Source organism: Ascaphus truei, chromosome 3 (assembly GCF_040206685.1).
Source record: "Ascaphus truei isolate aAscTru1 chromosome 3, aAscTru1.hap1, whole genome shotgun sequence".
NCBI lineage: Eukaryota > Metazoa > Chordata > Amphibia > Anura > Ascaphidae > Ascaphus > Ascaphus truei.
In genome coordinates, this window is record NC_134485.1 from 350,727,266 (window position 1) to 350,743,159 (window position 15,894).

At 42.1% G+C, this 15,894-nt stretch overlaps 1 protein-coding gene across 2 annotated transcripts in view; it reads left to right on the forward strand.

Moving 5' to 3' along the window:
* The first annotated feature begins 1,128 nt into the window (after positions 1-1,128).
* LOC142490096 (aquaporin-2-like) overlaps positions 1,129-15,894 on the forward strand; it is a 52,590-nt gene continuing 37,824 nt past the window's right edge. The window contains exon 1 of one of the 2 annotated variants that reach the window (XM_075591892.1): positions 1,129-1,571. In XM_075591892.1, the coding sequence (XP_075448007.1) occupies positions 1,212-1,571 (360 nt within the window). In that variant the 5' untranslated portion in view covers positions 1,129-1,211. The remainder of the gene's footprint in view (positions 1,572-15,894) is intronic. The other variant, XM_075591893.1, reaches the window with a different exon arrangement.

Below are 15,894 nucleotides of genomic sequence, written 5' to 3' on the forward strand. Positions count from 1 at the left end.
ATTACCATATTTCTCAGGGGTGCCCATTTTTTGTGCTCAGGTATCTATCCATGTTTTTTATAAAGATGTGTTTGAGGGGATATATGTAGCAGAAAGTCTCGCCCTCACTTGCTCCTCAAACAATGCCTATATGTGGATATGTGTTGTTAGGTGGAACACCACTTTTGCATATTGCATCTGCTATAGTTAACATAAACAGCGGTGCCCAATGCTACATCAAATTGACAAAACATATATGGTAATAAGTATAAAGTTGAAATACTTGAATAATAATAGGTAACAGGAAGAGTTCACAGTTTTAGTGTTAGGACCTGCATTTTTGGTTTACCTTGACGTTTGGTATGCAGGCGTACGACGCTTGGGCCAAAGGGTTTAACTAAAAAAACAAGTAATTACTATTATTATTCAAGTATTTAAACTTTATACTTATTACTTTATATGTTTTGTCAATTGGATGTAGCATTGGGCACCCCTGTCCTTTGTTGTATACATTTGCCACGCTCACTAGCACTCTTTTAGGCATAAATATATATTCATGATGTGGTGGGTGTAGGTGTTTGAGCTAGCTGGGAAAATGTGATAGTTAACACAAGGCCTGTTACAGCTGAAAACAGCACTTAGTGTAACTATGCGTTAGTGAGCGTTTAGGATAACTGTAAGCACTTAATGTGGCATTAATTTAAGTTAAATCCTTGTTAAGTTAAAAACAGAGCTTTATGGATCTGGGCCCACATCCATAAAAACGTGCTCGCTTTAAGAATAACGGGATCTACATCTGTATGTAAGAACAGAAAAAGGGCAAGGTTAATTTAGAACATATTGCAACACAAGTTAGAGAACAAGATTTATGCTTAGAATGGCAGATATTGCATGCCTTTGAAAAATGCTTCAAAATGCTAATTGGTGTGTTTGAGATTGCTGATAACTTCCTATACTGCCATCCATGACTGCGTGCAGAGGATATTATTAGGGGCCTTAGTGTTTGTTTTTCCCACAGTTTCTTCATCATTCCCAACTCACATGCAATGAATTAAAACCTCACGTTCTTCAGCCACTCCTTTTTTATGAAGCACATTAGTATGTCCAGCAAGTATATATAGGTGAAATGCTTATTCTACATCCTTTTTGCTTCAGCAGCAAAAGGCAACAGTTATACCAAGCAAAGAACATCAGTCCATGTTCACTGTGTTTGATCTCATCAAATATCCAACATGTGGGAACTTCGTTCTGTAGCCTTTACTCGTGCTGTTTTTGCTGAATTTTTTGCTACCCTTTTATTTGTCTTGTTTGGTCTAGGCTCAGCTCTGAACTGGCCAGGGGTAACTCCCAGTGTCCTACAGATTTCACTAGCATTCGGACTGGCGATAGGCACCTTAGTTCAGGCTGTTGGTCATATAAGCGGTGCTCACATCAATCCAGCTGTGACCGTAGCATTTCTTGTGGGTTCTCAGATTTCTTTCCTGCGAGCAGTTTTTTACGTGGGTGCCCAGCTACTAGGAGCAGTGTCTGGAGCAGCTATACTGCAGGAGGTGACTCCTTTGAATGTTAGAGGAAATTTATCAATAAATGGGGTAAGCAGTTCTTTTTGATTATGTACAGCACCGTTTAAAATATTGATAAGTAATAATAGCAATATAAAACATTACTATTGCTCATTTCCAAACTGAAAATTTTTATGTAATTACATTTTGACTATTAATTGTATTTAAAGTTGAGTTTCGCTCATAAGATTTGGAGGATAAGAATGCCAGCATTACATAATGTAGTATGCTTGGGATTAATAGATCTCCCATTATATTGTTGTCAGAGTTCTAGAAGCAGGACATTTGATCTATTTTGATTTAGTAATTAAACTTGGCTGTTGTAATGGTATCCAATCTATTGTGACATTATTGAGGAAAAATGCTATTTATAAAGGATGTAGAGCAGGGAAGAAAAACGAAGCACCAAGTCCAGCTGTAGAATAGCAATAACACCAACAGGGATACGTACCAAAAATAAGCTATTTAATAGGATCCAGGCAAAGTAACAAACACACCTACGCGTTTCGGACCTCTACAGTCCTTTATCAAGGTGAATACAACCATAAGTTATGGAGCGACATTTATACTCACTTAACAAGCATGTAGCCCAATCGCGGAGCATATCCGCATACGTCACGCGGGTCGCGTAGATGACCTCTGACCCGTGACGTATGGTCGCGTGGTTACGCTGCATAATGCGTGCCCTGGTAGTCGCGTCATGCGCGAAGGAGATGGGAGAATCACTGCACGCGCATGAACACATGCACCCGATGCTAGTGCCTCCCACTCCTTGAAAAAATAGCGCATGACGTCACTCCGTCACAGACATGTGACCAAAAAGGTCAAATGCTAAGCGTAGCTAGGCAACAGAGCCCAGTGCGTCCTGGAGCATGTTATACAAAACAAACACATCTTTATTAACATAAACAAAAAAAATATATAAAAACACTCCTAATGAGGAAAAGCATAATAATGATAAAACCAATAAAGAAATAAATTAAAAACAATTAGAAGTAACCTATGATAACAGTGTTTCAAGATCCTCATAGTTAGGTTGTATGATATTGTAAGGGTATAGTGGAGACATCTTATAATAACAAATTGATATACATAAAGTGTAAGCTCCACAGCCCAGAGAGATAATGAAAACAGAGACCTTCTTTACAATGTCTACATAATGAATCTGACAATCTAATACATCTTAAGCATATAGTCTCTTTAATCATACACAGAAAATAGTGTCTACGCAAAGCTACGTATCAAACAGAAGAGTACCAATATCCCAATCTGAGTTTAATCCATAAGGGATACGTGTTTGTAAAGTGAATATCCAATATAGTTCTCTTCTGTTTAAGATACCTAGTCTATTGCCACCTCTGATCGGATTCAATATATGTTCAATACCCTGAACACACAAATTATCTGAGTCTCCCATTTTACAATGACTAAAATGTTGAGATACGGGATGACTCAAATCTTTTTTGATAATTAATCTCAGGTGCTCGAGTATACGGACTTTCAAGTGTCTTACAGTCCTACCAATGTACTGTTTACCGCAACCGCAACTTAACAAGTATAAGCAAAATTGGTATCACAATTGATAAATGAATTCACATAATATTTTTTACCAGTTTTAAAAGAAACGAAATCTTTTTTGATATCCATATGTTTGCAAATTTTACATTTTGAGCATGCATAGTTACCCTTGGGTAATTTCTTGATCACTGATTTGTCTGAAGTGAACAAGCTGCCAGATACAAAGTTCGCAATGGTTTTAGCTTTGCTGAATACTATCTTAGGACCCTCATCGTATATATTTTTTAATAAAGGATCTGCTGCTAACACTCCCCAGTGTTTGTGAATGGATTCTCTAATGTTTTTAGATTGATTGTTATGTTGAGTAACAAAATATGGAAATTGGAAAGATTTTTTGTCTTTCTTACTTTGCACTCTTTTGAGCAAAACAGATCTATCCAAATTTCTCACCTCCCTGAGTGTTTTTTTGAGAGGTTTGCGTATATAAAAAAATCACCTACGTTTGGGTTCATCAACCAAGAGTTTGAGACCAAATGGAAGGAAGCATTAAACATCTGCTCATTTACCCTGATTGACCTCATTATTAAAGCCAAGCGTAAGGAGAAATCCTCGTTAGAGGAAGAGATTGTTTCTCTCCAAAAAAATTTACATCAGTATAAGGACATGGATGGATTTGATAATTTAGATCTTGTTCTATCCAATAATACGAAGAGCATGGAAAAAGAGCTTATGGCTAAGAAGCAATTAAAATTTGAGAGGGATAAGCAAGATTATGCCCGTAACCAGATTTATGTTTGGCAGAGAATCCCTAATTTCAAAAGGAACTTTAACTCCTCAACACCCCACAAATCAAATAAACCCACGGATCCACAACAAAAAAAGTCTATACTAAAAAAGAACATCTCCTTCTCACACTCAGCCAGTGGAGAATCAGAGGGTTCAGATTATGAGACCTTACCTAGAACCCTGATATCTAATGAGAGAGATAATGGTGGCCAAAACTATGGGGTTGATAGATATAGCGAACGAAGAGGGGGAGAATCATCAAGTCATCTGAGGGAGGCTGAATATGAATCCAGGACCATCTTTGGGTCAAAAAACAGGGTCACTACAGACACACAAGGAGGGGAAAGAAAAGGAACTCCAAAAAATCCCCAAAAGAGGAAAAAGAACTGCTAATTGAAAACACAGGAATTATCACCCTTTCAGACCACAAACTCAGTGTGGATGAACTATCTGTCCTGGATAAGGGTTTGAAGTTCGCCCCATGTAGTGACTTTAAATTGTTTGAGACTGTTATTGACCTCTACAAGTATATACGCAAACTTACATTGAAAAGGTTTTACCATCAAAAAGAGACTGATACATATGATGCAATTGAGCATACTGTCTTTGATGATACATTGAGTTGCGATAGCCAGAAGGGAGAGGGGTCCCTTAATTTTCAAGAGATGTGTTGTGTACAAGACATGAAAGATCTTGTTGATGAAAATAGAGATACAAATGATATACCTTCCTCTTTTCTAGGTAGACGATCCTCAGGTTTGAGGAAAAAAATCAATGTTCTATCCGTCACATATGAAAGGGCCCTGCCTAACGGCGTTTGAGCAACTCATTGAACGAGATCTATCTCTGTTAGCAAAGGGCTATACATTTTCAATTAAACCATTACAATATAGAGCAGACAACCTCACTCATGGCGAAAGATCGGCCATGAATGCATTAAAAGCCAATAACTCTCTTGTCATCAAGGGGGCCGACAAAGGGGGTGCTATCGTTGTGCTGAATAAATCAGATTACAAAACTGAAGCGCTTCGACAACTTAATGATAGTTCATCGTACATCTCACTCAGAGGAGACCCCACATCAACATTCATTAAAGAACTGAGAAACCTCTTAGATGAGGGGGCCATTCTAGGCGCACTTGATGACAAAGAGCTTGAATACTTATTTTGCCCTTATCCTATCATTCCCATTTTTCACCATCTCCCAAAGATCCACAAGACATTGGTCTCCCCACCTGGGAGGCCAATAGTCGCTAGTATTGGATCTTTGGGAGATGGTGTATCCAAATATGTTGATCACTTCCTACAGACCATAGTGCAAACACTACCATCATATATCAAGGACAGCGGTGATCTCATGATACAACTCGACTCCATCACATGGGAAACAAATTTTATTTGGCTTAGTCTTGACATCACATCATTGTACACAGTGATAATACATGAGCATGGGCTGGCAGCTGTCAGATTTTATTTACAAAAATCAGAACTTTCACCTGCACAGAGCACGTTTATTCTTAATGCAATTCAATTTTTGTTAACACATAATTACTTTATGTTTGATGGGGATTTTTATCTCCAAACACGTGGTACCGCTATGGGTACCAGCTTTGCTCCGTCCTATGCGAATTTATTCCTAGGATGGTGGGAGTCGGTCCACGTGTTTGGAGAAAGAAATCCCTATAGACACTTTATCACTTTTTACCGGCGTTATATTGACGACCTTATTTTTATTTGGCACGGGGATGCACATTCTCTTTCTTTGTTCACAGAATATTTAAATAATAATGAATTTAATTTGAAATTCACCTCCACTCACAATGCTCACCATATTCACTTTCTAGATTTATTTATTTCAGTTAATATGCACAAACAAATTATCACTACGGTGTATCGCAAAGAAAATTCACGTAACACATTTTTGCGAGCTGCAAGCTGCCACCCCAAATCCTTGTTAAAAGGAATACCAAAAAGCCAACTCATTAGATTAAGAAGAATTTGTACAAATAATGAGGACTTTGCAAAACAATCCGAGGAGCTGATGGAGCGTTTTGAAGCGAGAGGTTATCCAAAAGACGATCTCAAAAAAACACTCAGGGAGGTGAGAAATTTGGATAGATCTGTTTTGCTCAAAAGAGTGCAAAGTAAGAAAGACAAAAAATCTTTCCAATTTCCATATTTTGTTACTCAACATAACAATCAATCTAAAAACATTAGAGAATCCATTCACAAACACTGGGGAGTGTTAGCAGCAGATCCTTTATTAAAAAATATATACGATGAGGGTCCTAAGATAGTATTCAGCAAAGCTAAAACCATTGCGAACTTTGTATCTGGCAGCTTGTTCACTTCAGACAAATCAGTGATCAAGAAATTACCCAAGGGTAACTATGCATGCTCAAAATGTAAAATTTGCAAACATATGGATATCAAAAAAGATTTCGTTTCTTTTAAAACTGGTAAAAAATATTATGTGAATTCATTTATCAATTGTGATACCAATTTTGTGGTATACTTGTTAAGTTGCGGTTGCGGTAAACAGTACATTGGTAGGACTGTAAGACACTTGAAAGTCCGTATACTCGAGCACCTGAGATTAATTATCAAAAAAGATTTGAGTCATCCCGTATCTCAACATTTTAGTCATTGTAACATGGGAGACTCAGATAATTTGTGTGTTCAGGGTATTGAACATATATTGAATCCGATCAGAGGTGGCAATAGACTAGGTATCTTAAACAGAAGAGAACTATATTGGATATTCACTTTACAAACACGTATCCCTTATGGATTAAACTCAGATTGGGATATTGGTACTCTTCTGTTTGATACGTAGCTTTGCGTAGACACTATTTTCTGTGTATGATTAAAGAGACTATATGCTTAAGATGTATTAGATTGTCAGATTCATTATGTAGACATTGTAAAGAAGGTCTCTGTTTTCATTATCTCTCTGGGCTGTGGAGCTTACACTTTATGTATATCAATTTGTTATTATAAGATGTCTCCACTATACCCTTACAATATCATACAACCTAACTATGAGGATCTTGAAACACTGTTATCATAGGTTACTTCTAATTGTTTTTAATTTATTTCTTTATTGGTTTTATCATTATTATGCTTTTCCTCATTAGGAGTGTTTTTATATATTTTTTATGTGTTAATTATTAAAGATGTGTTTGTTTTGTATAACATGCTCCAGGACGCACTGGGCTCTGTTGCCTAGCTACGCTTAGCATTTGACCTTTTTGGTCACATGTCTGTGACGGAGTGACGTCATGCGCTATTTTTTCAAGGAGTGGGAGGCACTAGCATCGGGTGCATGTGTTCATGCGCGTGCAGTGATTCTCCCATCTCCTTCGCGCATGACGCGACTACCAGGGCACGCATTATGCAGCGTAACCACGCGACCATACGTCACGGGTCAGAGGTCATCTACGCGACCCGCGTGACGTATGCGGATATGCTCCGCGATTGGGCTACATGCTTGTTAAGTGAGTATAAATGTCGCTCCATAACTTATGGTTGTATTCACCTTGATAAAGGACTGTAGAGGTCCGAAACGCGTAGGTGTGTTTGTTACTTTGCCTGGATCCTATTAAATAGCTTATTTTTGGTACGTATCCCTGTTGGTGTTATTGCTATTCTACAGCTGGACTTGGTGCTTCGTTTTTCTTCCCTGTTCTACATTCTGAGTATCGCATACGGATGCACATTCAACCCTGGACACTGGAACCCAACTGGACTTACTGCTTATGGTGGATGAAGATTCCCAAGTGAGTTCGTTCCATTTTGCCCTTATTACAATACAGTTTGTCATAGGATGTTTCTTCTACCGGTCACCTGCAGGTGTCATTGACATTTAATTACTACCTGGTCTGTGGGATTGTCATTACCGGGCTACATTCCTAGAGACACTATATACATATATTCATTCAAGGGTTGTTTTCCTGTTATTCACTCAATTGGCTCAAGTATTGTCTTGAGAGCACCACACACATTTTTTTGATATTTATAAAGGATAAATGCAATTATAACTATGTTTTATTTTTATATTACTGAATAATGATATATTAAACATAATATTTTGGGCACATCTGCAATACATTGGGGCATGTTATTCTATGAATTACAGTTCACTGTTCTGCTACTGCAGAAAAAAAGAAATTCAAATGTTGTTAATTACAATTTTACATAATGCATTATGCCATGCTGTGCTACTTATTGATAACAGCGTGCTTCATAGCTCTGAGTTTGGTAACATTCCTGTATTGTTGGATAAAATTAGATAGTAATATTCACTCTCATGGTTATTTTTCAAAGTTTCCCAGCTTCAAAACTGGGGTAAAAGAGGCACGAAAACCAGCAACAGAAAATCTTTAATAACCTTGTAACCTTCTCCTTTCCGGCCTTCCTGCCTCAGCCCTGTCTCCACTTCAATCTATCCTAAATGCTGCTGCAAGAATCACTCCTCCGCTCTTTTAAGGCTATATACGCTCTTCTGCCCCTCATAACATCTCAGCTCTAATTTCTCGCTATACACCATCCCGACTCCTGCGTTCTGCTGTTATGTCTTCTGTCTACCCCTTTTGTATCTAAAGCCCTCTCCTCCCTTAAACCTTTCTCACTGACTGCCCCACACCTCTGGAATGCCCTTCCCCTCAATATCCGAATAGCTCCTCTCTATCCATCTTTAAGATCCATCTTAAAACCCACCTCCTTAACGAAGCATATGAGTAGCTCCGTGGCTGATACTATACATCTCATACTGTACATCGACCTTTGTCCTTTGCAGACACACTTACCAGAACATCACCCTACTGTCTCTGTACGTTCTTCCAACCAACCAATTAATGTTATGTTATTTTTATGTCTCAAGCGTTTATTCCCATTATGTGTTAAATTATTATGTCACGTGTATTACTGCTGTGAAGCGCACATAGAAAAAGAAGGTGCTATATAAATAAAGATACATTCTTCTTGAAAGCAACCATGAATTTTTTTCTTAAATCTGTTATTTTTTGACCAGGTTTTGAAGCTGGAAGACTTTGATAAATGACACTGTACATTTTGCTCTTTATTGTTCTTTCAGTGTTATTTTATTTTCTGCATTAATCTCAGGACTGAGACACTATTGAAGTTTAGCACAGTTTAATGGGTGCTATCTATTTTCTTCACAGTGACGTTATCATTATTTATTTACTGTAGATCGAATAGCACAGAGGTTTCCTATTTGGTATCAAGTAAAGTTTTCCTTGCTGATACCTTCAGCAATGTATGCCGTTAAAAAGAAACCAGATAGATGTTATACTAGAACAGGATTGGCCAACTCCAGTCCTCAATAGCCACGAACAGGTCAGGTTTTCTCGGTATATCCCTGCTTCAGCACAGGTGGTTCAGCCACTGATTGAGCCACCTGTGCTGAAGCAGGGATATCCCTAATAGCTTGCCTGTTGGTCCTTGAGGAATGGAGTTGGTCACCCCTCTACTAGAGAACCTAAGCCACCTGTCCCTAATTTGGGGTCCCTTGTGGCAGTTTCGTTCATTCATTATGAGAAGCTGCTGTGGGAGTTCGTGTAGTACTACTTTCCTTAATCTGTACAAGTTTACTGTCTGTTTCACCAAGTTTGTTTTTTCCTAATTGATCAGATCTGAAATATAAAAAAGTTCCAATACACAATAAATTAAAACGACTGACTTTGTATTTCTTTTTAATTCCTTAGATTAGCTTTCTCTTACCATGGTAATCACATATTGGATTGTGAATAATTTATGGCTGATACATTATTATGGTGATATACTGTAATAGGCCTATTCCATCTATGAAACACAACTAAGTGCAGTTGTAAGTGTAAGGTGACTTTCCATTTGGTCTTGGCTCCTATTTGATGGCTACTCACAATGTGGCAGGTAATTAAAGGCACGTCTCAACCTCTGGCAGTCTAGTTCTTTGGGAGTCAGGAAGTCGGAATCTCAGTGTGTAAAAGAAAAGGGGACCACTGCGCAGATCAAAAATATTTTAACTTAATAAATTAAGAGAGTAAATAAATGCACTCACATGGTGTGCAATAATAAAATGCATGTAATACTATTGTGTGTAAAACAGTTAACTGCGTGATTATGTCACCGCTACCGCTCCGTCTGACTTCTGTGGTGGGACCGTAAATCAGGACCCCGCTGTGTTGTCCACTTTTTCAAGCTGTCGGCATCTCCTCCATGCTCCCATAGCTGATCCTGGAATGTTACAGGCAGTGGATCTGTGCTGCAAGCGTCTCTGTGTGACACTGCTGACGAAGCTTCTTGGAAAGTGAAACGCGTAGAATCTTTGCCCCTCTGTCCTATCAGACGCGTTATCCACCCTGTAGGCTGCAACCGGATGTGATGCGGAGAAACTGGAAGTGACGTATCCGGACACAGACGCCTACAGCACAGATCCACTGCCTGTAACATTCCAGAATCAGCTGTGGGAGCATGGAGGAGACGCCGACAGCTTGAGAAAGTAGACAGCACAGCGGGGACCTGGTTTCCGGTACCACCACAGAAGTCAGATGGAGCGGTGGCAGTGAGATAATCACACAGTCAACTGTTTTACACACAGTAGTGTTTCATGCATTTTATTATTGCACGCCACGTGAATGCGTTTTTTTACTCTCTTAATTTATAACTGTAGCCCGCTTTCCTGCTGATATAGAACGACTACTAATGCTGTATATACCTGCTGGCTCAGCGAGATCTGGGCCTCCGCTAACTGGGAGCCTGGGGTAACAATATGTACTTGGCAGCGCCTCCACTTACCCAGGATCCCCAATAAGTAAGATTCCCCTGGGCAAGAATAATGATAATAAGCAACAACATTGTAACCTTTTACTAGTAAGTGAATGCAAAACCTATCACACATATAACACATATAACACAGTGCATGAGTAGCTGGTACTTAGCAATCAGACACCTGTGGTCTTGCTACACTTCAACTGGAGCAATGTCCCCTTCTCCCACCACCGCGTGTACCCCACACCATGTCCAATGTACTGGACCAGTCCCTTGGTCACTCAACCCAGTGTCCCCAAAGAACCCTCCCCCACGGCGGGATCAGCGCCTGCAGGTACCGGTGTTGGTGCACTTATTATAATACCTTCCGGCCGCTCAGCAAAGGATCAGCCGATCCACCGTAGTCTCTCACGAGTAGTTGCTTGTCTCCAGCAGCTTGCTCCCACACCACTGACCGCACAGCAGCACTGAAAGAATACTGTGTCCCTGTCTGCTAGTACAGTAAAGGGTATGCTGTCCCTATCTATGGCTGTTCCCTGCAGTATCACAAGCTAGTGGTGACTCAGGGCCTGCACTGGGGCCTAAGGGGAATCTCTGGCCTATGCAGTGGGTCACTGACCCCCTGCAACACACACCTCCTCTCCCCTTGCTTCCCTTTCCAGCCTGCCAGAAAAATCCTCCTCTCCTATTCGCTCCCTGGCATCACATGTCCCTGCTGAGGCTCATGAGAATTGTAGTCCCAGCTCAGAACTTCTGTTCTATTGGCCAGCCTTCGCGCGCTATGCACTGTGCATGCGCGAACTTCCTCAGTGCCTCCCGTCGCGCATGGTACTGCGCATGTGCTAGACACAACATGGTGCGCCCTATGCTATCGGGCCACCGCGGATCCTCAGGAACGCTCCCTGCTCAGCCCCCACCTTCCTAAAGTGCCGGCGGGTCTGCCGCTTGTCCCTGACAGTGCCCGCGATCACCCCCTGCAGCGGAGGTACAGAGAGGGGCCAGGGGAACACCCCAACATTCTTCCCCCGGTAGAATCCAACGTTCCCGCTTGGGAACGTAAACCAATGTCACACATATTTACACAATAAAAATGCATGTATGGAATATAACTTATCACTCTATACTCTACATGAGATTATACATTTCTTTGAACATTCTAATCACAGATCTCATTTTACGGTGAGCCACTGCTGAACCTCATAATGGGGTGCCCCGAATTGATCATAAGTCATTCTCATGGGAGGTTGACCAACTCTTTGGCTTCTACGCAGCTGTTCTTCAGTTACTCCTTCTGGAGAGTAACTAATCTCATTTTGCACCTCAACCTCTTCCCTTGTGGGGCTCAATGTTTCAATACAGTCTCTTTGAGGCACATAGCATGGGCTCTGTGTGTCTAAAGGCTGGCTCATTGGAGTCAGCTTATCTGGCGTTGTACCAAGGGGCCCTTTACCCGTAGCTCCTTCGGGAGATGCCCCAGCGGTCGGAAGGCCCCTTTGAGAGGTTCCCTCCATAGAGTCCTCAGAGGTGGTATTAACTACAGTCTCTGGACCATCCTCTGTAACATCTGGCTCCCCATCTAGCGAAGCAGTGGGTACTTCCAACTCTTTATCTCCTACTTGAGGTATGGGAAGGAGATGATTTCTGTGCCATACCTTTACCCGGCCTTCTGAGTCTTTGATACGGTATACCGGGAGGCCAGGCATCTGCGACTCCACTTCATATATACCATCCCTCCAACGATCGGCCAGTTTATGCTTTCCGGGTTTCGAAGCAGAACATCATCCCCTGGATAAATTTCCTTATGCCGTACTTTGTGATCATAACGTCTCTTATTATTCGCATTTAGTTGAGCCGAAGCTTTCTCTGCCAATTTATATGCTTGTTGCAAACTATCTTGTAACCTTTGCATATACTGGAAATGCATCCTGTTGGGTACTCCATCAGTAGATATTCGCAGGCTTACATCTACTGGTAGCCGTGGTTCTCGTCCAAACATCAGAAAATACGGTGTATATCCAGCAGACTCATGTCGGATACAATTATAAGCATGCACCAAGGTCTCTACATGTTTACTCCATTCAGTCTTCTGTTGGCCTTTCAGAGTACCCAGCATGTCGAGCAGTGTTCTATTGAACCGTTCCGGCATAGCATCCCCCTCAGGGTGATAAGGGGTCATCCGAGACTTGGTGATATTCAGCAACTTAAGCAATTCTCATATAAGGTTACTTTCAAAGTCCCGGCCTTGATCCGAATGCAATCGATTTGGTAGTCCATAATGAAGGAAATACTTCTCCCATAATACTTTGGCTACAGTTACAGCCCGTTGGTCTTTAGTAGGAAAGGCTTGGGCATATCTGGTGTAGTGGTCTGTGATCACCAGTACATTTCCGATACCTCGGGTGTCAGGTTCGATGCAAAGGAAGTCCATACACACCAGATCCATAGGTCCTGAGCTTTTCAAATGAGCCATGGGCGCAGCCCGGGTGGGTAGTGTTTTCCGTTGTATACAGCGGGTACACCGCCTACAGTGTATCTCCACAGACTTTCTAATTTTTGGCCAAAAGAATCGATCACAAAGTAGCCCGAATGTTTTGTCAATACCAAGATGGCCGTGATCGTTGTGTAATGCTCGGAGGACTGTGGGTTGCAGGATCTTAGGTAGAAATAACTGCCGTCTATCAGGATGGTTGTGATACGGTACTACCCTATACAATAGACAGTTATCTAGCTCAAATTTGTCCATTTCCTTCATGAGCAGGGCTACCATTTCTTTAGGGGCTCGTCTAAGCACCGAAGTGTTATCTTGTTGCAGAGCTTGCCGTACTATTCCTACCACTGGATCATGAATTTGATATTGTACCAAATCTTTCCAAGTAATAATCTTGTCCGGAGTTATATTCATTCCTTCTGGATGGCGGTACGCCCTTGGAATAGCCTTTGGTTGACACCCTAATGAATCTGCTATCCTCAATTCAGAAAAGGCTACTTGGTCACCTATGACCGCTGCTACAGAGCACAAAGCCTGTATGCCGGGTCCCGGAATTTCTTCCCAAACCTCCTCGTCCAGAGTAGGATTTAGCCCTGGTCGTCGCGATAGGGCATCCGCACCAATGTTCATAGGTCTCGGCTTTTATTTAAGGTTGAATCGATAATTTGAAAGTGCCGCTAGCCAACGGTGGCCGGTAGCATTCAGCTTAGCATAGGTGTTGATGTATGTCATAGGGTTATTATCAGTCCGTACCTCAAAGTAAACGCCGTACAAGTAGTCTAGCAGTTTATCCACGATAGCCCATTTGAGGGCTAGAAACTCCAACTTATGTGCCGGATAGTTTTGTTCACTAGGCGTCAGGCTTTGACTGGCATACGCCACTGGTCGAAGTCCAGTATCGTATTTCTGGTGCAGCACCGCTCCTAACCTGTTGAAACTAGCATCCACATGCAGGACATACGGTCGATCCGGATCTGCGTACGCCAGTACTGGAGCCTGTGTTAAGTTCATCTTTAGTCCCTGAAACCCCTGCTCGCATGCAGGAGTCTACTTGTCCCCGAAGGGTGCTTGAGCGGAAGTGGCTTTATGACCCGTGTCCTCGGGGTAGATTTTGAGAAGGTTGTTAAGGATCTTCGCTTTGCATGAATAGCCTTCCACAAATCTTCGGTAGTACCCGCAAAACCCCAGGAAAGAGCGTAATTATATTACGTTATTGGGCCACGGCCAATTCACCACTGCTTCTATCTTTCCGGGGTCTGTAGCTATACCTTCGGCCGAGACAATCTGATCCACATAAGTCACTGAGGTGCGGCAGAACCGACATTTATCCATAGACAGCTTGAGCCCTTCGGTACCGAGTCGGTCCAGCAGGTTCAACAGCCTTTTTTCATGTTCCTCCAACGTCTTTCCGAACACTATAAAATCATCCAGATACACTAAGCCTTCCCTGGGATTCATATCTCCAATGGTCTTTTCCATTAGACGCTGAAAGGTGGCTGGTGCACCACATATTCCTTGAGGCATACGTGTGAACTGATAAAACCCTAACGGGCAAATGAAAGCTGTCTTCTCTTGATCTTCAGCGTTCATGGGCACTTGATAGTACCCTGACATTAGATCCAACACACTGAACACTTATTCCCGGACAGAGCATTCAAGAGATCTTCGATCCGCGCAAGGGTATACTGATCTGGTACAGTACGATTATTCAAGGTTCTATAGTCCACACATAGACGTACCGTCCCATTCTTCTTTCGCACCACCACGATTGGCGAAGCTTAAGGGCTACGCGATCCCCGGATAATGCCGGCCTCCTCCATTTCTTGTAGCAGTTTTCTCACATCTTCCACATCCCTTGGGCGATGCGACGGGATCGTTCTCGGAAGGGGATCGTTCTCGGAAGGGAGTCGTATCGCTAAGCCGTATGGTATGTTGAGCGCTGCGGCTACACCCCACATCCATATCACTGATAGAGAATACCTCTCGTCTGGTTTCTAACTTAGTCTGCAATCTTTTTTTCCATTCCGCCGTCATGGGGGAATCTCCGAAATCAAACGCCAGTTGAGAAACAGCAGAAACGGTAGCTGCCTGTGATCTAACTTCCATCTTTTCTTCCGGAGTGACAGGATATATTCGGCCCAACTGCTGCCCGTAGTCTATGGGCATGGTATAGGGAGAAAGGTTCTTTACATAGACCCGCACTCTGTTCGGTATTTTAAACGGCCATTCTTGCACTGAGGCCAGCAGCTTATATCCGCGCTGTTGGTCATCATTTTCAGTACTCTCCAGTGAGAATAGTCGATCCGCCTTGCGCCTCTCTGGGTAGCAACAGGTGGTCGTCATCATCTTTCCTCCCACTGGGGGAATCGCCGTCAATCCGTCGATGTTGTACAGGACCCCATGCTCTTCTTCGGCAGCTATCCTACAGCATTCATCTTGCAATGTTGGGCACGCTGCTAGCGCCATCAACAGTAGTTCGCCCGCCTCCTGTAAGTACATACGGATCACGGCCTGTACTATGTCGGTATTGGCTCCCATGATTATAGGGGCACTGGGGTGTTCTTGGGGTTCAGGGCACACTAACGCTTCCACCTCTATGGGATGATGCTTGCCAGAGTTCAACTGTGGGATATCCAAATGCACCCATAACACTCCATCAATAGGATAGTCTTCATGGCTCAATCCTCTTAATCTCATAGTGTCCGCAGACAGTAGGGGTAACCGGTGAAGGTGCTGATCATAGAAGGGTCGATATACAATGGTTACTTGCGAACCAGTATCGAGTAACGCA